Genomic DNA, 22,920 nt, shown 5'->3' on the forward strand with positions numbered 1-22,920 from the left:
GTTCTTTCCTGTTCTGTGTTTGCTTCATCTTGACCCTCAATGTATTGGCATTGCTCAGTTTCCAGACAATGTGCGTATGGGCAGAGGATACGGAGGTCATACTGCTCTTAGTTCAGTACATGTACATGTATGCGTTTGCTGATGATCTTGTGACTTTACACAGACAATGCACTTACACGTATTGCTTAATGGAAGTTCCGATAGGCTGCACTGTGTGAATATTTCCTCTTGTGGCCTTTTGACTGGGAATATAGGGAATGAACATGCTCATTCTTTTCCCAGGCAGAAGTCCACTGGTCCAGATGGGAAAGTCTACATGTACAATGTGAAGATATGCCGCCTTAGAGAGGTGAAATGCACTCTTTACACCCCGGAACTTCACCAGGCACAAAAGATCGAGCTTGTCTGTTGTTACCGGAAATCCATTCCCCATACAATTCAGTTGTTGCATTGGCTCAACCTGAACTCCCATGAAGGGCATGTGTAAATGCATCATTCAGTTCATGCTTTGAGGAGCCGCATAAGCTTGCTTCTGTGGTTGGTAACAATTCATATGCTCTCATGCACAATAGGGTGTAGCACCCTTCCGTATACACGTACATGTAATTCCAGGTCAAAAGAGTCTTTGATCCAACACATACTTTCAAAGAAAAATATTTATTTTCCAGCAAGTGACAGCGGATACTGCCAATAGATGACAACAAACATTGCATTTAACATCCTAAAAGCTACTGATCCGAGAACAGTAATGGATTATTGGACTTGGATAACACCAGTTAACTACATGTAAATGGCCCCGTCCTCTCATGAATGGCTTGTCTGATATTCTTGTAATCTGCGATCACAGACAGTACGATTTACAAAGTGACTTGCAAATGATGCAATTACATATATAACACACTCGTTAGAGATACTGGTACTGTAGGCCTGCAGTAAAAAGCTCTCTGACACGGACACAATTTGGAATGCTGATCAATGAGTTCAACATTCAGAAACATGAGAAATCAATCAAATACAACATTTTACATGGTACATGTATATGAAGGCCGGGAATATTTAACAATGGAATAATTTAATCTGTAAAAGGATCATAAACTATGTAGTCTTGAAGGTTATATACGTGTACTGTACATGTCTTAGTACATATGCAAATTCAACTACTTTAAGTAGTAAAGCATGATTCTACATAAACTCATCTACTGGGGTGACTGGGATTTCAAAGCATGGTCACACAATAAGTTTCAGCCAAAATCACAAATGAGTAAGCCTTATTACCCAAAAGCTCAATCACCGGAGTTTTCAAAGCACAGCCAAGTCCACTCAACTTTTAATGAATATTCAGATCATCTTTCATGTCTCACGTCAACACAAGTTGAACATTGTCACCAATTGCTGTATCATCTTCGTCCATCTCCAGCTGATCAGCTGGGATCCTTCGATAGCTAAACCGCAGATTGCGATCATTCTCTTTCTTCTTACTCTTCCTCACAAAGATCACAGCAGCGATGATAAGTCCTCCCATGAGTGCCAACAGCCCTAACAACCCCCCAATGAAGGTCCAGTCCACCTTTTGATTTCTTGACTGCATGAGAGGCGCTGTTGTGTTCGTTGTAACTGGCGGCGCTGTTGACGTCGTCACAATCCTCCATTGTGGTTTATTACATAAATCTTGCGTACAGCAGCAGATTTCAACTTGATATTTGGTGTTGTTGTCCAACTGAAACAAAGAAACGGGTTTGTGGGAGTTTCAGAATTCATCAAAGCATTCATGTGAGGAGCAAGCAGAAGCGTAATCAAGAAAAGTAGTGTGGATTTTTGTGGCTGTCTGTGACAGGCCCTAGTTCAAAGCCGCTGTGGTCTAGAGGCTTGTACTCTTCATCAATGGTCAGGAGGTCCCTGCTTTGAACCTCACTGTAAGCGTTAGACTCTAGGCAGGCCTTTTTGTCAAACTTGCATCACTTCACCCAGATGGATAAATTGGTATAAGGTCGATTTGGACCTCCATTGTCTCTTCATGCACAATCTCCCTACACCATGTTGACAAGATATGGGACATCCACTTAGACATGCAGTGATTCACTGGTTGTCTTTGTTAGGAAAGATGACGGTATAAACTACGGCCGGGAAATACTCACCGAGATATTTTTACATCCTTCCGTTATGATGCTTGCATTCTTATTACAGATGTTCTCATTATCACAGAAAAACTGATGTCTCACAACGTCACCATGGAATTCTCTAGTTGATGCACAGTGGCCACCCTTGCTTGAACATCCCACAATTGTACCTTCAATAGAGGGGATGATTATTTGACTGAACTTAAACTTATCTTCAAAGTGTGAAGCTGCAACAAAACCTAATCATTTCTTTGTTTCAGTGTTAAAAAAATAATGGATTAGCGAATACTTGATCTATATTTGCCTACATTCTTTACTTTATGTCATACATGTAATCACTTCAAAAATCTACAATAACCCCACAATATACATACCTTCTCCCTTCTCTTTAGCATGATAGCACTTTAGTGCTTGATGTGGTAGCGGTGTCAGTTGTGGTAGGTTACATTTAGAAGAATTACAGCAAAACAGTTCACCTGTCACATTGTTGTTATAGGTATACTGGAATGGAATGAATACAACATTAGAAAATGAAAAAGGGGGTGTTGGCACTTGATCAAAACATTCAAAAAGAAATATGTCTGTATTGCTGACATAGCAGAACATTTTTTACCCACAACATATTTGGAAGCTCCAGGCAAAATTGTAATATCGATATTTCCTGTGCTCACTCATATCCATCCAAAAATTTCCTGTGCTCACCCACAAATCATTCACTTGAAGTGTTCCAGTTGATAATTGACACACCTTCTTTCTGCTAATCAATACCTAAGAATACGACCGTATTGTCTGTGACTGCTGTTTATCGCAGGAATATAAATGACACTGTACACAATTCCAATATCATGTATTTACCTTTATAAATTTTCCAGTATTTTTTTCTTGACAAATATTTTCAAAATCACAGCCAAACTTGACATAGGACTTATGGTTGAAGATCAAAGACAGACCAGATGATAGATGTCTGAATATCAGACAATGTTTTGAAGATATATTTGAAGGTTCAATTGAAGAATGTGATGAAGTATTCTGAGACTGTGATGTGTTTGTGGAAGTGACATGGTTCTTCACCAGCCTAGTGCAGTTCTTGACTTCCACGGTCTGCCCAGTTGTAATGGTGCCATTGAAACACTGGATAGTGTTGTCAGCATTGCTGATATGGCTGAAAGTAGAACAAATATCTCTTTACATGTGCTGGTGTGAGTTAGACATAGATAGACAAACAGTGCTGAGGTCCCAACTCAAACCGTGCTTCTTCTAATGAAGCTACAAGTACAACATCGCAAACACCTCAGTTTGTTAGTGTTAGGACCACATTATGTCATTACCAAAGCCTGTAGAACTCATCCACTGTAACTTGCCCTTGGCCTAGGGCTTAGTTCAAAGAAAGTTGAGGACTTTCGGCAAGCTTTCATTTTCACCATTTTGGTGTGTCAATTGGCCCAAGGCCTAGATTTGGGCATTTTCAGTTTCAGTTTCAGTTTCACTTCAGATTATTTGCTTCGTTGGACATTATCTCAGTCATGATGATATAGGCATACTTTCAGCCTTTTCTCTTTTCATTATTTGGCCCAGAAGAGTATAAACTTGTACAGAAAAAGTTCAAAATCTACTTGGTGTGATCAATCACCTTATTTGGATATAGCATGTCAAAATAAGGCAAATATTCACAAATACTGAGACTTCTGAATTCATTGCACTTGCAAAAATGCGGTAAAATGCGCGGAACACATACAACACTAACAAATTTACTTCCGGGTTCGAGAAATTTCATGTTTGCGATAAACTTAGCCAATAAATCAGCTAAAGTTATATTTTCCTTTGTTTTATGGATTATGATTAATCTCACGTTTGGAAGCCTATAGTTCAATTTGATAATTTTATGGCGCGAATCGCAATCGTATTGTCATTGGCTTACGCGTCTTTTGCAAGAAGCCATGCCTGCGAAATGTTAGCGTTTTCTGACATTTTAGAGTCGCTTTATCAGCAATTTATTCAGGAAATTGTCAAGATATACTAGTTTCTTGTGATAAAGGAAGCTGTATTTGATTCCGTACCATCGAGAAAGCCAAGAATATACTGTAATATTTCTTCACAGCTGCCTTTATTTCTTCTTCTTTTTCGACTTCACTACTGCAGTCTTCTTTGTACATGTAGTTTATTTATCCGAGTTTTCTTGACAAGGCCAAGGGCAGTGCAATTTTTACATACATTGTCATTTCCCTTTTAGTGATCTTTCGCGTTTTTCTTCAGTATTTTGAAGCTATGGCTACTGCAAGTTGTGCAGGGGATGGCTTAGATCAGCTGCAGAATGGGGAGGCCAGAGAGCTGCACCACGAGGTAAGTTTTTACTAATAAAAATTTTGAACTTGTATTTGTAATCATCATAAGAAATTGTTTGATTGATTAGGAAGGCTGAGTGGTAGTGTAGTTTAGTGCTGGTGCATGAGTTCTCAGTCGCATGATCTCAAAGGGTTGTTGATCTTTTCTTTCAGAATCCTTCCAAACCGGCGGTGCGTCGCGACGACGGCAGTGGATACGCAGGTCCTTACAGCGACCCTGTGTACAAACAGATCTCCCTGAGTAACGGACAAGTTAACAAGATGACCAGACAAGAAATCAAGGAAAAGTTAGCCAGCCTCAAGCTTGATACGAGGTAATTCACTAGCCAAACCAATACAACTCATGTTTTGTAAATTCTGAACTCATTCAAAACTGTCGAATAGTTATGTCATCTAAGTCTCAACATATTCAAAGTGTAGTGACCCGTAACCGTTTTTTAAGGGGCCAGCCTATGTCTTGCTGTAAATGATTTTTGTCCCACTTCGGTCAAGCTACATAGTTTTTGAGTTTCTGGTTTTAGAAATTCTTTGTTTCTCTCAAATAAATATCATATGTTACAATGTCAACAATATTCATCTTTCTCAGGGGTGTCAAAGAGGTGTTAAAAAAGAGGCTGAAGAACCACTACAAACGAGTCAACCTTGTGAAAGCTCGTCTCCGATCAGCGAACCGTGACAGCGATGCCTGTTATGACTATTTGGCCGTCATTGACTTCGAGGCGACATGTGATGAGAACAACGCACACTATAACCATGAGATCATCGAGTTCCCTATTGCCATCATCGAAACAAAAAATATAAAAATGGTAGGTATGACCGAATGTCTAAAAGAGATTTGTGTCCTGTGATTGCAATTGCCTCATATAACCAAAAGATTTTATGAAATAGTTCTGTATCATATACTTTCTAATTTCAGATTGCGGATAGACAGGAATACTGCAGACCAACCATCAACCGTCGTTTGACTCCATTCTGCACACAGCTGACTGGGATCACTCAGAGCACAGTGGACAAGGCAGATACGTTCCCAGACGTCTTGAAGCGAGTTGAGGCCTGGATGGAAGAACATGGACTTACCAAGAAGAGTTCTTTTGCTGTTGTAACTGACGGGTATGTCACCTTAGTTTCATTGAAGGCCTGTATCATTGACTGGCGAGCCTACTGCAATGAATGAGACATGGGGCTAAGGTTTTTGAATTGTATATTTTGGCTTTTAATTGTAACCTGACATCTCTGGCTCCATCAGTATTAAACCTTCCCCAAATGACTGTGATTATAAGTTGTTCTGCTGTCAGTATGGAGTCCCATATGGAGTTTGTAGCTCCCCTTGTCACAGTTCAGGTCTGACAGGTATTTGATCTGTGTATTTGATCTGCTTGATCACTCAGAAGAGGCTTTGATAAGGTTTGATTCAAGATCTGACAGAAGCCTCAGCATTGTTCTAATTTCTATTTCCAGACCGTGGGACATGGGCCGGTTCTTACACGCCCAGTGCTTGCACAACAAGATTCCGTTTCCTCGCTGGGGAATGAAATGGGTCAACATACGCAAAGCCTATCGTAACTACTACAGTTTCCGCAAAGCAACTCTGAAATCTATGCTGGAGAACCTTGGCATGACCTTTGAAGGGCACCAACACAGTGGCATTGACGATACGAAAAACATCGCCAGAGTGGTGCTCCGAATGCTCGAGGATGGATGTGACCTCAGAGTCAATGAGAAACTGCATGCTCACAAGTTATGTGCAAGTCAAAAGGTACTTTTGGATGTCGTCCCAATCGCAAGGGATGATGACTCTGACATCGACAGTGATGAGCAAGCTGACAAGTTGGCAGCAACGGAATTTGAACGTCGGGCAATCAGCGACAGGAACAGTCCTGTCGGACATTATAATGATATTATTAAGAACACGGAAGGTGATGTGAACGATTTGTTGTACTACTTGAAAATCCAAGAAACTTGATTTCACTATCCTTTCAAAGATTTCTATTTTGTTTCCGTTTCACCTTGGTCAGTATCATGAGTCTGTAGTGTTGTATGGGAACATTTAGTCCTTGAATGAAATGCAACTAATGTAGTGCTGAAAAAAATTAGTATTTTGTATTAAACACTATCAATCAGGAGAATAAAATATTATGCGTTTGAACATATCTGTTGTTGTCATCCTCTTATCTCCTGTATACCAAAGAGTACATTAGAGTCATGTGCTTATGTGCAGAACCAGATACCACTAAAATTGGCGTCGATTTGACAGATGAGAGCTACTTGTCATCCACTTAAGATCAATAGAGCTTTTTCACGGGCCTGTTGCTTGAGACATCCTGCTCACTGATGATGTGCAGCAGCTCTGTGCACTTGGATGGAAGTGATTTTGAATCAAACACTTCACAAACTGCAAGGGAGTAGCCTCGAACAGAGGAACAAAGTCTGGTTGGATTACGGACTTGTCGTTCAGTCTTTTGTGGGATGGATTGGCTGCTCTGGTGAAGAGTGGTGTAGCTGTTCATTGAGGATTAGTTACTCCCCAATTTCAAGAAGCAATTGCTTCATAGTGGAGACCAACGTATGGTGGTGCAACAGGACATGTCCTGCCCCTTGTCTTTGACAACCTTTGCCGGAGTGGCAGGAACACGGCCCCTTGTCTCCCTGATCTCTCGCAACATGCGACTGGTGGAGCAGGAGGTATAGTTCTGTCTTTATATGGACAACTTGCACTTTGCAGCTGGGTGGAGCAGGAGGAATAGTCCTTTGAATTTCGCAACCAGCAGCTGGGTGAAGCTGGAGGTATAGCCACCTGTCTTTCACAAGTTGTGGCCGAGGAAGTCCCCAGTCTTTCACAACTTGTGGCTGGCATGGTGGAGTAGCAAGAGTACAAAGTACAGTAGAGTACTTTTCCAACCATTGCTATAGTCCCAAGACTTTCACGACTAGTGGCTTGTGTAGCAGGGGGAACATTCCCCCGTCTCCAACAAACCTGTGCTTGGTGAAGCAAGAGCACAAACAGAAAATGACTGTAATATGTGTTAGAGAATCTTGACGATGGAATGGACCTTGCGAGATGGGATTGCACCCTACCATTACTCCGCCGATTCCCTCCTCATGATCCAAAAAGAAACTGACCAGAAGCTCGATTTAGATAAAACTTATTTAGCATGTTTATTTCTCCTTTTAGTTTTACATATACAATGATAATGAAAATACGATGTATTTGAAAGTGATGGCTGGAAATAAAATAAAGGTTGTATAGGCCTATATACATTTGTTTCAGAGTATTTTCAAGAGGTGCCAGACTCCCTAGTCATACCCCCTCCCAAAATTCACGGCTGCCACATGTGAAAGAAGTGCATGTATATTTATTTACACAGTGATGTGCACACTCAGGTGATAAGACAATAGAAGAACACTCACAAAATGTAGCCAAAATGATGGCAGAAGACATTCAGTTTTAATTGCCTTCACAGTGGCTGCTAAATCTACATTTTTCTCTAAGATATTCTACATCCGAAAAAAAGAATGCAATATTTTGATTTGACTAAATTTGAATTGACTGGAATCAAAAGTAAGTGAGGCGAGCCTACGTATTTTTGATGGAATGCTTCAGATTATTGGCCAAAAGACAATAAATATATGTTATACATGTAGATACATTGCAGTGAAATACGTGTAGAACTTGGTCTGGCATCGGACGTATTATACGTGGATGGACACATTAGACATTTTCAGATGCCGAGCTAGCAGAATGGATGGAATAAAAATGATAATTTAATGATAAAACAAAAATATCATTCACCAGCAGTAAAATATAGAGTTCAAGTTGGACGGAAAAGTTAAACCCCGGAAGAAAATCACACCTGGAGCCAACTCATTTTGTGACAAACGCTTGAGGCAAATGAGCCCAATTTGCATATAAAGATACTTCAATAGCTATCCTCTGACCTTGTCCTCTGACTAATATATCAACATGAAATCCGAACCACCGGACTCCGTTATATGCCACAATCAACATGCAATGTCTTCAGAGAGTGCCGTCCAGTCAACTGTTTCCATACAGGCAATGTAACAGACAATTGTCTACGCTAATTGTACCCAAACAATAGAAGACAAGATAATCACCACGTTGACGCCCCGTGACTTTGACACCCCTCCCCCACATACAGATAACCTTTCTTCTTTCAGTCCATAAAACTAAGCTGACTCGACAATTTCAGTTATTTCCTCCGTAATTTGACGCCTTTTTCCGCACTGCTGTAGGACTTCCTAGATGTTGATTTGTCGGCCGGAGCTGTTCGAGTCGGCACGTCAAATCGTCTATCCTGATGTCTTTGAGATGAAGGAGATGTTCTAACCGGCGGATCTTGGCTTGTAGAATCTAAAATATGAGATCTTAATCATATAAGATTGATTGAGATGTTTTAGGAAATGCATAATTTATCAAGATTACATCAGTCATGAAGCAAACGGGGTCCAACCTTCATTTTAAATCTAAGTTTGAATCAAAGTCAATCTATATAAAAGGGAAGCCATAAACTTACACTAATTGTTTCTTCTTTGGCGAGACATTCCTGTGACTTCTCCTCAAATATCAACCTAGGGACGAAATCAGATGTGTATGACGTAGCCTGGGCCTTTGTAATGTTTGCTCTGAAACGAATGAAAGCGACATGGTGAGACCTCAATGGGAAAGCAGCCATGGACACAACTGACTTGTGAAGAGTTGGATGGCAACTCGCGTAGCCAGAAATTGTCCAGTCTCTTCAGTTACTACCCACAAAGTGACAGTGACAGTGCTAACCCTGATGTGCAGTTACTGTCTACAATTTATGATGATGATTAACATTATTTATTTAGTCTGCAAGGACATATGATCACAGACAAGCACAATAACTAACCTTGTTCTGTCAAGAATAGTGTTTGACACAAAATGTAATCATTTAGATGAAATTAAAAGTGAAAATTTTATTTCCAATGACTGTTCTTCTCTCAAATTAATAAACTCGCTACTAATTGAGAATCGAAATGGATTTTAATGCATGTCCCCTTTACTGGCAGATAACTGTTATTCATTACATTGTTACATAATCAAGTCAGCGACAAACAAGAAACAAAAGCACTACAAATACAGAATAAGCAGGATGATACAGAATTTATGAGGAAATTTAATAAATTTTGGCTGGGGAGAATCATGCAATCAATTTCATTGGCCTTACTGCTCCCTCATGAGCCAATAGCAACATCATGCAATGACTTACCCCATATAGTCAGTGAGAAATCTCTGAAATGCAAAATCTTCCCTTTTTCGTATCCGAAACTCCCTTGCCTCATTTTTAGCTTCGGTTTCTAAAGTCCTATTAGTTAAGATAGTCATGTCATCTGCCCTGCGGGGCGATAAAGGCCCCTTCCCGTACGGCATTGAAAAATCTGTCGGTCCCTATGAATTTCAATTGTTTACAAGATGGCTGCCACTTGGCTCGTAAATCAACTCAGTCTTGGTGACAAGGGGTAAACCGGTAGGACTTATTGCGCAATGGCATTTGGATCAGGCATAGGCCCTACACAAATCAACTCAATACAGTTAACAGTAGTACTATTTACAAGGTTATATCCCAGTACTTGGCTAAGAAAATAACTGTTGTAACAATGTTATTATTGTTATTTGGCTAAGTCAAAGTAAACTGGGTTGAACTGGTTGGCATCTAACATTGATATACTGAGGTGAAGTGAATAGAAATCTAAGTTAATACAGTGGAATTCCAGTATCAAGCCTGATTATGATTATTCCTGTTTTCAGTGTGCATGTCTTAATAAAGGATTGTACGCTATTGTATAAGGGGCACATTGTGACTCCTACCTTAAAAATTTTGTGTTTTGGCCTTTAGACCAAGGCCCCTCAGTGGGTGGTGAGAATTGTCATGAAAAAAACGTTATTATTTTAGTACCAATTATTCCAAGAGCACTCTCATGAAGATGATAGTTCACGACAATCTCCCATCTCAAACTGTCATTTCAATGCTTAAAAATATTTGAAAGTTTCTCTATACCAGATGCCACTAGATAGTGTCCCCCCCCACACACCACCACTAAGGTACTGCCTACAACCATCACTCATTCCTAAGTGACACGGCCTGTGTTGTGTTTATTTGAGACCCCTTGGTAACAAGGGATTACTCTCTCAGGCTTCAACAACAACTGATCAAAAGTGTCCACTTCACACAAATTAGGGACTGTTTTCTGTAAAAATATTTTGAAGACCTCATATCATAGTTATATTTGCCAGTCACAACGGAAAGCAAGGAACATAGAAAGCACATCTAGATGTCGGCATAAGAGTGGATTAAAATTCAATGTTATGAACGTCGCTGAAAAATGATGACTTCTGAAGACAGGAACATTACAAATTTCACTTCGACTGAATGCTAGGCAACTCTGTACTAACTGGACAAACAATAAGCAGGCTTCTAGTCACATTATTGTGATAGAACTGAATTTAACACGGCACTGTTGGATCTCTGTACCGAAGCTGAGACTGTTGGGTCAGGAGTTCAAATTCTCTCCCTTCAGAGTGCCATCCTCCTAGTCTTGATTTTACCGAGACCTGCCAGTGCATTGTTAATTTCTTAAATCATCCTAAAAGCGAAAGACCAAATGCAACACCATTATGTACAAAAGTACTTAGATATTTATCATGTACACTAATGTTACCTCGGAGTTACATGATGATGTGGATGCGACATTTTACTTGGACCAGCAATAAACTTATGAGGTTGACTGTGGCTTGATCCGATCCTGGGAAAGGGAAAAGGATATCAAATTAGGATCAGGCCCAGATCTAACTCTAAAAGATAACTGCTCTTGATTGCTAATGAATAGACTAAACTCTCACTAGACAGAAAGAATTCTAAGATACAAGTGGCAAGAGTCTACTTCAGGCGTAAACATGAAGTTGAATGAACTCTCCTTGGGATGTGTGGAGAATAGTCACTGACTATCTAAGTCAGATCCGAGTTGATCGAAAGGCCATTGCTCCTAGAGCAGGGTAATGCATTCACATTGTTTTGGGAAAATGATTTTATTCAACTATTGACCCGCCCCTGAAGTACTCCATTCTTCCTGCCATTGCAGTCTTCTTCTATTCCATTCACACTACCAGTTAATGTCTTCAAAAATCATCCTGTTTCAGCACAAGTTTTAGAAATCATACATCATAGGAGCAGCCAGAGGAGGAAAAGGGTTTGACATTGAAAAAGGACCTCCTCTCTCCAAATCCTGGCTACACCTATGAGATAGAATAAGATAAGCTGCCTAAACTCACACATTTGGCTCATCGCGATATTGATAATATTCTGGCTGACTGAAACCAAATTAAACAATTTGCCTACAGCGTAACTACAAGAGTCCTTGGTTTGGGTTAGTAGAGAATGATCTGATCACTATAAAGGACAAATTTTGTCTGCCGATTTTGTCCACAGCAAAAATCTATTTGAACTATACAGACTAAATCTGAAATCAAGTCAAGATTAACACAGCAACTGGATAGAAATAAAACAAAACTCGAAAGTAACGAGGAACAGAGTCAAATTTCAAATTAAGCCATTGCTCCAGTCAGGTTGTTTAAACAAAGCCCTCTTCTTGGGTTCTTCATCCTCAATTTTCATGAAATTTCATTTCTATTAAATTTCTGAACACTGACTGAAACACCACAGCTAATTTTAACTGACCTCAAGTTATCTAGACTCTTTTGCGCGGGGAAATTGCCGCTGTCTGCGGGCTGGACTGGGGCAGAGACTTCCTTGCCAGAGGTCTCCCTGCTGGGACCAGCAGAAACGCTTGTACTCCATGTACTCGGACTACAAAAACATGTTGTATTCAACTCAAATCTGGAAACTCTTTTCTCATTTACTGAATCCCGATAACAACAACTTATCAGTCGAGACAGTGGTGAAGTGCCATGCTGTCTACTTCCTCACAAAAGGACAGTGGAGATGCATGGATATCCTGTTCTCAGCCTTGAGCCTTGAAAGGAAGTGGCAAGTCCCCTAATGAATTGAAAAGGGTAGGTATTCCATGAGAAGGGAAAGAAGTTATTTCATTACAGAATTAACTTGAATGAAGTTTTTTCCACAAGGATTGAAAACAGACGTAACAGTACACATAGATGAAATAAGAGAATGCTATCTTTCTTACCCAAGTCCTCGAGCTCCCGGCTGTGGCATCTTGGTATTTGGACTGACTCTAGCGTGTTGGCCTGATACTGATCCTGCAAACACATGTAGAGAAATTAAAATCTAGCTGCTTCATGACGTTGACCCATGCTTTTGAGAACAAAGCAAAACTAACTTTGTAAGTGGTGCTGCTGGTGTTAAAAAGAGAGATTTTGATGAATGGACACAACAGCACATCATTGACACAGTCCTTGGGTAGGGTACTTGAAAACCACAACCAATTCAGATCACTTGTTTGCAGGGTGCTAAAGGTCATCTTGCATGCTCTTTCTACCTTGGTCATGCTGTGACTGATGATGTTGATGCAAATACCCATCCATCTCTCGTCCCTGGTCCGCCTCTGGTCGGTCGCTGTATTGCCCTTTGCCGACCTGCCGATTCCGCTCGGACAGGAGAATCTTGTCAATCTTTGATCGCATAATGAGTAAGACACGTTCAACTGTGGAGGGCTTATTTGTGGCAATGCTTCGTATCACATCCTCTGAGAGTTCCATATTTAACTTCTTTAATACTTTTCTGAAACAGAACCAGAAGATTGAATGATTGATGAAATGCAGGATGCATCATTAACTATTTTTACGCCCGCTTATCTCGAAAATTACTTCCCTAGCTGTTTCAATTTCCAGAGTTGGAAGCTGTTCTGGTCAAAAGCCGTTTACTATGAGACTACAAATCTTATACTTTTTCAAGGACTTGTCAGGCCAATGAATGATTTGGCCCAGTGACATCTTATTCACAAAAATATCCATAAATTATGTACACACTAGGAAAGATGAAGAGAATTTCTAATTGCTGTGAACAATACATTTGAATAAGCCTGGCCTTAGGTTTACCCACGTTCATCATGATATCATTGACTGTGCATGCAATGAGCAGTTTGACATGCAAAGACTTAAAGTCTGAGCTTCCAAAAGATTTTCCCACACGAGGAGCCGACTTTTTCTATTGATAATTGAACGTGAGAACCCCAAAGTCAGTTATTAATACACACGGCTACAAGATTAGTTGGTGAATAAACTAGAAGAGGCAAAGAAGGTGAATTGAACTTGAAACAGACAAACATAAAAGTTTTGTTCCTCAGTGGTAGTATAGATTAGCTATTATGATTGATGAAGACAATAAGACTCATATTTGTCAGAACAGGATGCAGGACAAGCACTAATAGAGACATGAGGTCACAGAAAGACACATTGGACAGAATTTCATCAATTACCTGTTCAACAAATACCAGTTTTCCTCTTTTTGTTTAGTCGCATTGGCGGGAGTATAGTTATGCACTTCCACAAGTTTTGGGAAGTAAAACTTGATGAGCTCAGCGGCCATAACTACAGAAAACAGGCAATGGAAGAGCATAAGAGGACATCGAACGATTTCTATACATTTCTACACTGAACACGCAAACTGCTGCAGGCAAGAGTTCAGAGCTTTAGTTGGTTTGAAATCCCAAAAGGTAAAAAAGATACTGAAAATCCTCCCCCAAAAAGGTTCCCTATTTTACCAATTCCTGTCCCAATGCTGGAAAGGAGCGCCAGCCAGGGATCGAAGAAGATTGTGGAGGAAAGTTCCTGGTGGCTGATGCCCTCAAAGGGGGCTTAGCAATCCCAATGCTATTTGTTATTGTGTGGAAATGAACCAAATGAATGCAAATTCAGAAATGAAAACATCAAACCAACCATACTCAGCTACAAAGAGCTTGTGCTGAAGCAGTCAACATGTGTCATATATCCAGCACCAACTTGCATTTTCATTCAGAAGACGAGGTGGCAATAATCCTCAGATGTTACTCAATTCTGTCATATATAGACACTGAAATTCATACATGAAGCATTGTTCTTGTTTAAAAAGTGTGTTTTACAGCAATTTCTAACATCTGTAAATGAATTAGAAGTTGGTGGTGGGTATTCAAGGTCAGTGAGTAATGCAACATTTGAACAGCAGCCTGAAAAGTGAACACAACAAATTAAAACATAAAACCATGCGCTATAAATCTCAACTATTATCAAGGCTATGTTACCTGTTTAACAATTTCCAATTAGTGACTTTTGCTTCCGTGGAATTAGCAGCTGGGTAATTATGAAGTTCAACCAGTTTGGGGAAGAAGTGTTTCATTGTTTCTGCGACAAGAACTAAAGAAGGAGACTCCAGTGAGTTTGAAATGGTAGATACAAGTATTGAGTCAGATAAACAATGTGAAAGCATCATAGAATATTTCTATTCTTTTCTTTTCTGCTCTTCGCTTTTTTTTGTTGATTCATCTATAAAGCACATGCCAACGAATACTTTACCCTAGTTTTGATATTTACTTTAAACTTAAAGCGGCCCATTAAAGGCCATATACTAGGCTAGTTAACACTAAAATCATCGATGCAGAATAGAACTTAGAAGGCATATCACATATCATCTCTCTTGTTAATTCTAGCTGGTTCTATTTCAAGATGTCCATGACAAAAGTTATGATAATGATTTCAAAAACATACATGCAGAATAGATGTCATCATATGACATATTTTCTCAAATGTGACCCGATATTGGGCATAAGGGCAGGGCTATAGTAAGTAGGGTTCTGCTTGGCCTACCATGCCTATGCTGTTATGCACGACATACGAGCATCATGAGCTCCATCTCAGGACAGTAACGTGATTACAATTAAGAATGTAAAACGGTGATCTTACCCCCATCAGAGAAATCTCTGGTGATGTTCCTTTTTGGCCTGGACAGGGGAATTTCATCAACCCAAGTGTACAGGTCCTCAAGGACTTCATCATCCACCGCCTCCATCCCTAAATGGCCAACAACTTCGACACCCGCCACCTTGACAAAAGTATGTAAACGATGAGCGAATATAAATGACAATAAGTTAGCTTTTATTGGCTTATTTCGGTGCTATTTTGGGACAGTATTTTGGTCGTCAATGTACACCTATCCCACCATGCACTGCGGCAGCAATTTCCAAGCGTCGTCGACAGTAATCATTGCGACCAGTCCTCACTCAACCTACTGACTCTGCCACAGCTGCTGCGGCATTAGACGCAGCGACCTCTGGCGGAAAAAGTTGAAACGATTTAGTCAGTCTCACGCGAAAATTAGAAAACAACGAAGGGAAGTAACGTTGGGCAGAAAATTTTGCATTGCTTATTAGTCTATCCACAGGACAAGATGTCTGCGCCCATGAAAAAGCGAGCGGTGCACGATGAGATGAAAAAACTAGAAAAAGAAGGCGATTTAAGTGATAGTGAGCAGGATATCGATCCATCTTCGGATGACGAAAAAGATGAAGACTCAAATGAATTCGAGGGCAAGGTGCGTTAAGACTTTCGTTCGCTTAAAACTGTTCAGCAGTAGTTGCCATACACAGTCACTCGTCACAAGATTGCACAACACGTGACAATCCATGGCCATGCATTCCGGCTCCGCTGAATGCACTAGTGCACACAAGCACACGTGCACAGGCTGCTAAGCGACACATCCCATTTCAAATAGGCTCTGATCCCCGCTATGCGCCCCACTGCCTTGTTTTAACTGTTTGGTGCCTCATCTTTGTACCGACTGCCGGCGCCACCACGCCAGGCCAATGATTAATGAATTGAAGTCTTGGATTTCATGCATTGACACCGGCTCACCGCATGCTCAGCCTATCTGTTTATTGAAATGGAAATGAATATTGTAGGCCTACACCTACTCTATGTCATCTCATTATCTCTTCAATTTTAGGAGATCCAAGTTGATTTTGAGGCACGTGTTGCTCAGGACAGTGACTTTCATGGAATCAAGCAGCTGCTGAAACAGTTATTACTGAAGGCCGATATTGATATGGGCGAGCTGGTCAATTACGTTATCTCAAACAATAATGTTGGCAGCGTTCTGAAGGTAAGCAAATGCAATTGCCGAGTTTGGTATCTTTGCAAAATAAAATGTAAACTAAAGAAAGAACCTACCATAAAATGTAACTATTCTTCCATGTTTTTTTCTGTTTTGTAGGTCTAGGTCCGACGGTACCTGACTTGTATCATTTTCTTGTTGCAGCAAGTTGATGATATTCCTGATGATGATGATAATGGTGATGATGATGATGCAACCATTGAGCCTGTCTTTGGCCTCACGTCTGTGGTCGATCTTTCAAAGGTAGGTTACATTCAAAATAGAATTTAGATTATGATTATAGACTTTTGGTACATCTACCTGGTTACAGGATGTCTGAAGTGTAAAAATTTTGATGTATTGATCAATACAGCCAATGATACACGTAGTCTGAAACATCAGGATTTATCAACATTGATGGCGATGAGGCCATCATTGAAAGGAGGTTCAAGCATGTCGTCACACATTGCCAATGTTACCAGTAAAGTTTAAGCATAAGTCCAAAAGTTTCAATGGTAAAATACGGAATTGATGCTAGGCTGCTAAACCCACTACTGTTGATTGTGCCAAATCGTAGGTTGTTAACTTCAACTAACTGTTGTTTGTTTCCTTCATTCTAGGACAGTACGTGTTCAAAACAACTCAAATCGTTACTCTTGGAAAGGTGTAAAGAGTGCAACAGCAAGAAGTTAGCCGACTTCAGGGCCATGTTCGACAGCAAGCAGATCGGTTTCATTGTGAACGAACGATTCATCAATCTGCCACCACAAGTATCAGTGCCACTCTTCACATCACTAAAGTAAGTACAGAATTAGGCTCTTTATTTCATTCAAATTCATCCACATAATTATGGGTATCCTGGATTTTCATCGCTTCAACTAAAGCTGAAACTTCAAGGTCAAAGCTTCTGCAAACGACAGCATTAAAAAGTTGGAACACCTTGAAGACCTTGCATAAACCTGATCAAAACGGGGGTAAAACACATGATCTTGCAAAGAAACCTAATTCTGGATAAAAGACAAATTCTAAATTGATGAATTTGCAATGCATCCATTGTCAGGTAATCAATGCACCATGCCCGCAGTTTACACATTGCTGCATTCGCTTCAGATTGTAGACATGTTTCAAATCCATTCACTTCAATGCTATTATTTCCTCGCACCATGCCATCCTGCTATAAATAGACATCTATATTTAGCTTATCCAAGTTCTATTGATGCACCCTTGATTGACAACAAATTTGATGCTGGTTAAATCTCGTTGAAACATGAATAATAGCCACGTATTGACAGCTTACCCCGGGGGCGTGTCTCGTTAATGCATAGAACATTCTAAAAATGAGCCGCTTTTGAGATAGTCGATAATGTGTCATGTGTATAATCATCAATATTTAATTCTTATGTAAAGAAATTTCAATTTTTGAAACAATAAGATTTTTAAGAAAAGAAATTTCTGTTTATGACTGTATACTTTGTGGGATGTTGGGGTCTGAGTTATTGATTGAAGCTGCAAATAAGTTCATGAGGGCTTGTTATCAAGGCCAAGTTTTCGAACGATCGCTTGCTGTATTTATGTGTTTTGTTGCCAGTTGTTGAACTGATCCAGCATGAAACCTCCGAAATCACTATTCTTGAGACTTTTTGTAACGTCCGGTTGAGAAAGATCACCAGACGTTTAAAATCGCGGTATCGATTTTGTGACGTTGGTTTGTTGCCAGGTGACAAAACACAAAGAGGCTGCTCTGTTTGTGTTTTGTTGTTATCTTCAAAGCACGTGCAGTGTTTTGATGATGAGGTTATATTGGAAACTTCCAATATTGTATGATATTGAATTTGTGGGTTGCTTCTCCTGGGCCCGGTGTAGGAATGGGTTTGCTATGAAACTATGAGTGATGTACAGAGCTCTGCTGAGATTAACACACAGTGACCCAAGTCTTAAAGGAGGACTATAGGAAGCTGCTAGGAGATCCTGATGGTGGTCCCAGGGTTACTCCCCTGTGGACTTGCCTGTATATGCCTCTGTATTCCATTGTTTATTACCATTTGACCACAAGACTGTCTCTATTTTCTCTCTGCAGGAAAGAAATTGAAGCTGCAAACAAGAAGAAGTCGAAGCAGTATGATCTGTATCTGATGATCGCCAAGACATATAAAATGAAGGAAGTGGGAAATAACGCAAAATCTAAAGGCAACAAGAACGAGGATTTAACATATGTCAACCAGGAGGAGGAGTTCATTCAACAGGTATGCGTTCATCGTCTTGACTAGAATTTAAGGAATTGATACTAAAGTGGAGATAGTGGTTGTCTCATCATACATCGCAAGAGTACGGTAAAGCCACAATGTGAGCATAGTGCTTCACCAAGGGTGTAACCTTTTGTGGACTACTTACCTTCTGCACTGAAGACACATTAAGCTGCAATCATTGATGCGCATGAGGTTGTGCTTTGATAATGAACGTACTAAATGGTTGTTCAGCTGATTGATACATTTAAAACAAAGTAACTTTCACAATTAAAGTCATTGACATGTTGTACTTACTGTTTTCCTTTGACTATTTCAGGAGGCCATGTTAACATTTGACTATTGTGTGACCAAAGAGCACGACTCTGCCGTAGGTGGGTCATGGGATGAAGATGATGAAGAAATGGATGCCTATAGAACAGTCATGGTTTTCCCAGCGGAAAGGCTCGATAATATTGTCACGAGACTGACAGAGGTCTTCTCTTAGTCAGAAAGAACTATATATGAATTGGACTTGTAAGGGATCATTATAACTAGTGCGTCTTTGAACATTGGTGACACACTTTGACTTCAGAATTCAGAGTGGCTATGAGGTGACTTTAAGTCATCCAAAATATGGAGAAAGATGTGAATAAAATTAACAATCGTCTTCACTGAAATTATTCTTCTGTTAGCTAATGCTGCTATCCTGAACATGGAGGTATTATTAATAATACCTCCATGTCCTGAATAACTCATGGTGCCGTAGTTTTCTGGACGGCTGGCATAAGTATCCATGTAATGGTTACAGAACTTATTGCTAGGTGGCAGCAGTGTACAGGCCAGGCGTCTTGTGTTGTGACTTTGTCTTTGGTTGGCTGTTATTGTCTCCTTTGAAGAATCCATGTAATGGTTACAGAAGTTATTGCTAGATGGCAGCAGTGTACAGGCCACACGTTGTCTTGTGTTGTGACTTTGTCTCAGGTTGGCTAAGATTAGGTCCCAATACAAAATCTGGGTATGTCATTATTGACAGGTTGTGACTGAGTCTGTGTTAAGCCCAGGTCCGGCTATATTAAGTCCTCAATGTGTGCTGGTTGCTCATATGGCATATGAGGTTGTGATCTCGTCCTCAGTTTGGAAAGGACAAGCACAATGTGGTATGGCTAAATCAGGTTGTGCTCTTGTCCTTGGACCGATTACATCTGCAATTGGCATATTTTGCAAAGACGAAATTGTTCCACCATTTCTTGAAAGATGTCTCTGCAGTCATCTTCTATTGAGACCGAGTTGTCCGATATCCTGACCAAACTGTTTATGAGACCAGGACACCTGCTTATGAGGACTAGTACTTGCCGTGACACGGAATACTCCGCGGACCAATGCCTTGTGGTGATGACAAGTTGTGACCATGTTGTCTTCTTCCCGTCCTTGACAATGTCAAGTTGGACAAGTTGTGACAGTGTCCTCACTGACTGCGACAAGATTCTCGTGAGATTGATCAGCTTGTTTAGATGTCCCAGTATGGGTTAGTTGTGTCAATACGGACGACATCAGATTCCTATATGCGATATAATCAAAATTAACGGCACCTCAAGATGGTTCACGACTTCTATGACGGCCTCAAGAATTATCATCGGAGTTTTCCAGAGAGACACTCATTACCGTTACACCGGCTTCACAGCCAATGCCAAGTTGTATTGCGCCCGGTGAACAGTCTTCTTGGGAGAGTACCCATCAGTCGAACCTCCAGCCAATATACAAAACATAAACTCTGAATCGGCCGGCAGTTCGGATGGTGTCAATCATTTTTAATACCATTTCTTTCTTCTGATTCTTGTTTTCAATAAATAGGAGCATTCTTTTCAACATCGCATTCAGCTTACAAAAGACGACAAAACTTGGAGTTGGTGCGCTGAATTGAAAGTGGCCGAAACGATAAATTCAGAATTTGTAAAGTTAAAAAATAACCAAGGAATAGTTGTTGCGTCTTCACGGTGGCCTGCTGTATTCTTTGTAAAAGATTTTGTTCAATGATTGCGAAAACTTTAATTCATACGGCCTCAATGGGCTGAAGCTAACCCAATTTTGTCTCAAATAGAAGAGTCGTTCAAAGGTCGTATGGGGACGCATCGGCTACGCAGAAACTGATGAGGATGCAGGCGAAAGTATGTGACCATTGGGATGGGTTCACCTTTATCTCTTGGAAAAAGAGAAAAGAGAAAAAAGAGAAATCTCTTCGGCCAGGTTGTGACAAGGACATGTGGTTAAGGACCTTGCTGTGACAAGCCATCTCATCTACGGACCGAAACCCTGCCTGCTATAGGAGCCTCGTTGTGTCAAGACAACTGCTATAGCGACCTTGTTGTTACACGACATCCTCTCCCTGGGTCGAAACTCTGCTATGGAAGTCTTGCTGTGACGAGGACCTCTCCTTCCCGGACCGAAACTCCGCTTTTGAAGCCTTGTTACGACAGGGACTCTCGCTCCCCGACCACCATTTCATTCACACCGACCACGGCCCAGTGAAGACCAAATTGTTGTCGTAGTTCCTTCCTTTGTTAAGAGGTGTCTCTGGGGCTTACCGCGCATTGGGCCGGTGTGAAAGGGATCTTAGACACCCGAAGTATTATATGAAAAGTCACAACCTGACGAGAAATGCAGTTCCCATGCACTGCAAAGAAACCGTGGGTCGTTTTTATAGACATATGCCCACTCGGATTCCTGGCCTGCCTTGTCTCTACCCGAGTAGAATGAACTTGACCAACCTGGAGGGCTTAAATCACCCAAAGTGTCAGTGTTTTTCTACAATAATCGTTCACTCAGACTTTTGCTGATTAAGAAATTCTCGTTCTCGAAAAGTCAATTTAGTGTACTTTTCGACCCATTAAGCCTCAACATGGTCAGCTATAATGCGTGTATACTAGGGTTCTGCCCCTATTTATACTGCCGAGTACTTGACTTTTGTCAAAGACAAATCTTCCATCAAACAAGTAAGGAATTTAGTGGAAATGTTAATTGTGTTTTGCAACATTATCCTTGACAATAGTAAACAGAATTAGACTCAATCCATTTGGATTTAGTACATGCAAATTTGTGCAAGAATTTACCGTGGGCCCATTCCTTCCCCAGATTTAGTATAACGGCGAAATAGGAAAATCAAACAACGTTGCATGTACTAAGATTTGATAACTAACAGTGGTTGTGACTATGTCCTCAAAAGACCTAGTTGGGATGAATGGAAAGATCAATTAAGCACTTTGCCACTTAGCAATATATATGTCTCCATGCGTGGACGTTGATGGCGGGAAAAGCAGTCAATCCCACTAAAAATACGCTCTGATAAAAATGTCAAATCGCACGGGCATTATCAACCCAACCTTCCCGAGACAGCATGGTGGTCCCGCTATCATTGAAGTTTCGTAGAAGCACGCAACTGGCATCAAAAAGTAAAACTGATAGTTAGAAATAATTGTATACCTGTATTTCCTTTTGAACATGAAAAGGCGACAAAATGCTCTTGAATCATGAGAATCGAGCCAGCCAGGTACCTAACCCCGAAACAGTAGTTCACAGAGACACCGTCACGGTCTAGAGACCCATTGTAATAACGGAATTTCTCTCGGTGATTTTTTGGAAGCAGGCGTCGTTGCGTGACAATCGTGGGACAAGATGTGATGTCCCATATGATAGATGAAGACTATTGGCCACACAAGCAGAAACATAGTGAGTTGACAATATTTTGTAACATCTTTTTTTGGTTAGATTTTATGTCTTGTCGCTTCAGGGGGGTGACCCCAGCTTCTAAAGAGATACGCGACATCACCATGGCTACGAGTTGCCCCACCTTGATGCCATTTTGCGGGCGATTGTTCCGGGTTCGTCCCGGGCGATCCACATCAGATTGTCAGAGAAAACCAAATCATTTGCATGAATACGAACGCAATAAATTTGTTTCTTTTTTTGCTTGGAGGATTGTAAAGTGTCTGATGAGTGGTCTTGGAACATCGTCAACGTGTGAAGGCCTGTCTCGACCTAGGTCATTGGCAGTATTCTGCAATGGTCCCACCACCCTTGTTGGTGAAACGGAAAATTCCCGTTGACGTTGCGTAAACCGCAGTCTGACGCATCAGGCGATATTCATGGCGATGGGACTTGGATC

The 22,920-nt window shown here is 40.6% G+C and overlaps 4 protein-coding genes across 14 annotated transcripts; 2 read left to right on the plus strand and 2 right to left on the minus strand.

The window, feature by feature from the left end:
• Positions 1 to 641: 641 nt before the first annotated feature.
• Positions 642 to 3,836, minus strand: LOC135489844 (uncharacterized). 2 transcript variants are annotated; one of them, XR_010447244.1, is made up of 5 exons: positions 3,446 to 3,545; positions 2,973 to 3,279; positions 2,492 to 2,618; positions 2,136 to 2,287; positions 642 to 1,717 (listed from the first exon to the last, which is right to left on the minus strand). XR_010447244.1 is itself a non-coding variant. In XM_064775412.1 (5 exons), exons 1-5 carry the CDS (start codon positions 3,810 to 3,812, stop codon positions 1,358 to 1,360), a joined length of 1,011 nt encoding a protein of 336 aa, XP_064631482.1. In that variant the 5' UTR covers positions 3,813 to 3,836; the 3' UTR covers positions 642 to 1,357. The 2 variants fall into 2 exon arrangements, 1 of the variants encoding a protein (XP_064631482.1); XM_064775412.1 differs by lacking the exon at positions 3,446 to 3,545 and adding an exon at positions 3,748 to 3,836.
• A 210-nt stretch (positions 3,837 to 4,046) lies between these two features.
• On the plus strand, positions 4,047 to 6,607 carry LOC135489841 (3'-5' exoribonuclease 1-like). Its single transcript, XM_064775409.1, has 6 exons — positions 4,047 to 4,067; positions 4,371 to 4,457; positions 4,613 to 4,773; positions 5,046 to 5,265; positions 5,376 to 5,569; positions 5,918 to 6,607. Exons 2-6 carry the CDS (start codon positions 4,383 to 4,385, stop codon positions 6,420 to 6,422), a joined length of 1,155 nt encoding a protein of 384 aa, XP_064631479.1. The 5' UTR covers positions 4,047 to 4,067; positions 4,371 to 4,382; the 3' UTR covers positions 6,423 to 6,607.
• A 1,007-nt stretch (positions 6,608 to 7,614) lies between these two features.
• On the minus strand, positions 7,615 to 15,602 carry LOC135489846 (sperm flagellar protein 1-like). 10 transcript variants are annotated; one of them, XM_064775418.1, is made up of 8 exons: positions 15,351 to 15,602; positions 13,892 to 14,003; positions 12,953 to 13,194; positions 12,641 to 12,713; positions 11,769 to 11,807; positions 11,159 to 11,242; positions 8,992 to 9,046; positions 7,615 to 8,828 (listed from the first exon to the last, which is right to left on the minus strand). In XM_064775418.1, exons 1-8 carry the CDS (start codon positions 15,454 to 15,456, stop codon positions 8,664 to 8,666), a joined length of 876 nt encoding a protein of 291 aa, XP_064631488.1. In that variant the 5' UTR covers positions 15,457 to 15,602; the 3' UTR covers positions 7,615 to 8,663. The 10 variants fall into 10 exon arrangements, with proteins under 10 accessions (XP_064631488.1, XP_064631485.1, XP_064631486.1 ...); XM_064775415.1 differs by having other exon boundaries at positions 8,992 to 9,100; XM_064775416.1 differs by lacking the exon at positions 13,892 to 14,003 and adding an exon at positions 14,693 to 14,804 and having other exon boundaries at positions 8,992 to 9,100.
• Positions 15,603 to 15,829: 227 nt separating this feature from the next.
• On the plus strand, positions 15,830 to 19,466 carry LOC135489847 (BRCA2 and CDKN1A-interacting protein-like). Its single transcript, XM_064775426.1, has 6 exons — positions 15,830 to 15,978; positions 16,390 to 16,545; positions 16,702 to 16,800; positions 17,157 to 17,335; positions 18,614 to 18,779; positions 19,099 to 19,466. Exons 1-6 carry the CDS (start codon positions 15,835 to 15,837, stop codon positions 19,264 to 19,266), a joined length of 912 nt encoding a protein of 303 aa, XP_064631496.1. The 5' UTR covers positions 15,830 to 15,834; the 3' UTR covers positions 19,267 to 19,466.
• The last annotated feature ends 3,454 nt before the right edge of the window (positions 19,467 to 22,920 follow it).

The sequence above is a fragment of the Lineus longissimus genome, chromosome 6 (genome assembly GCF_910592395.1).
Source record: "Lineus longissimus chromosome 6, tnLinLong1.2, whole genome shotgun sequence".
NCBI lineage: Eukaryota > Metazoa > Nemertea > Pilidiophora > Heteronemertea > Lineidae > Lineus > Lineus longissimus.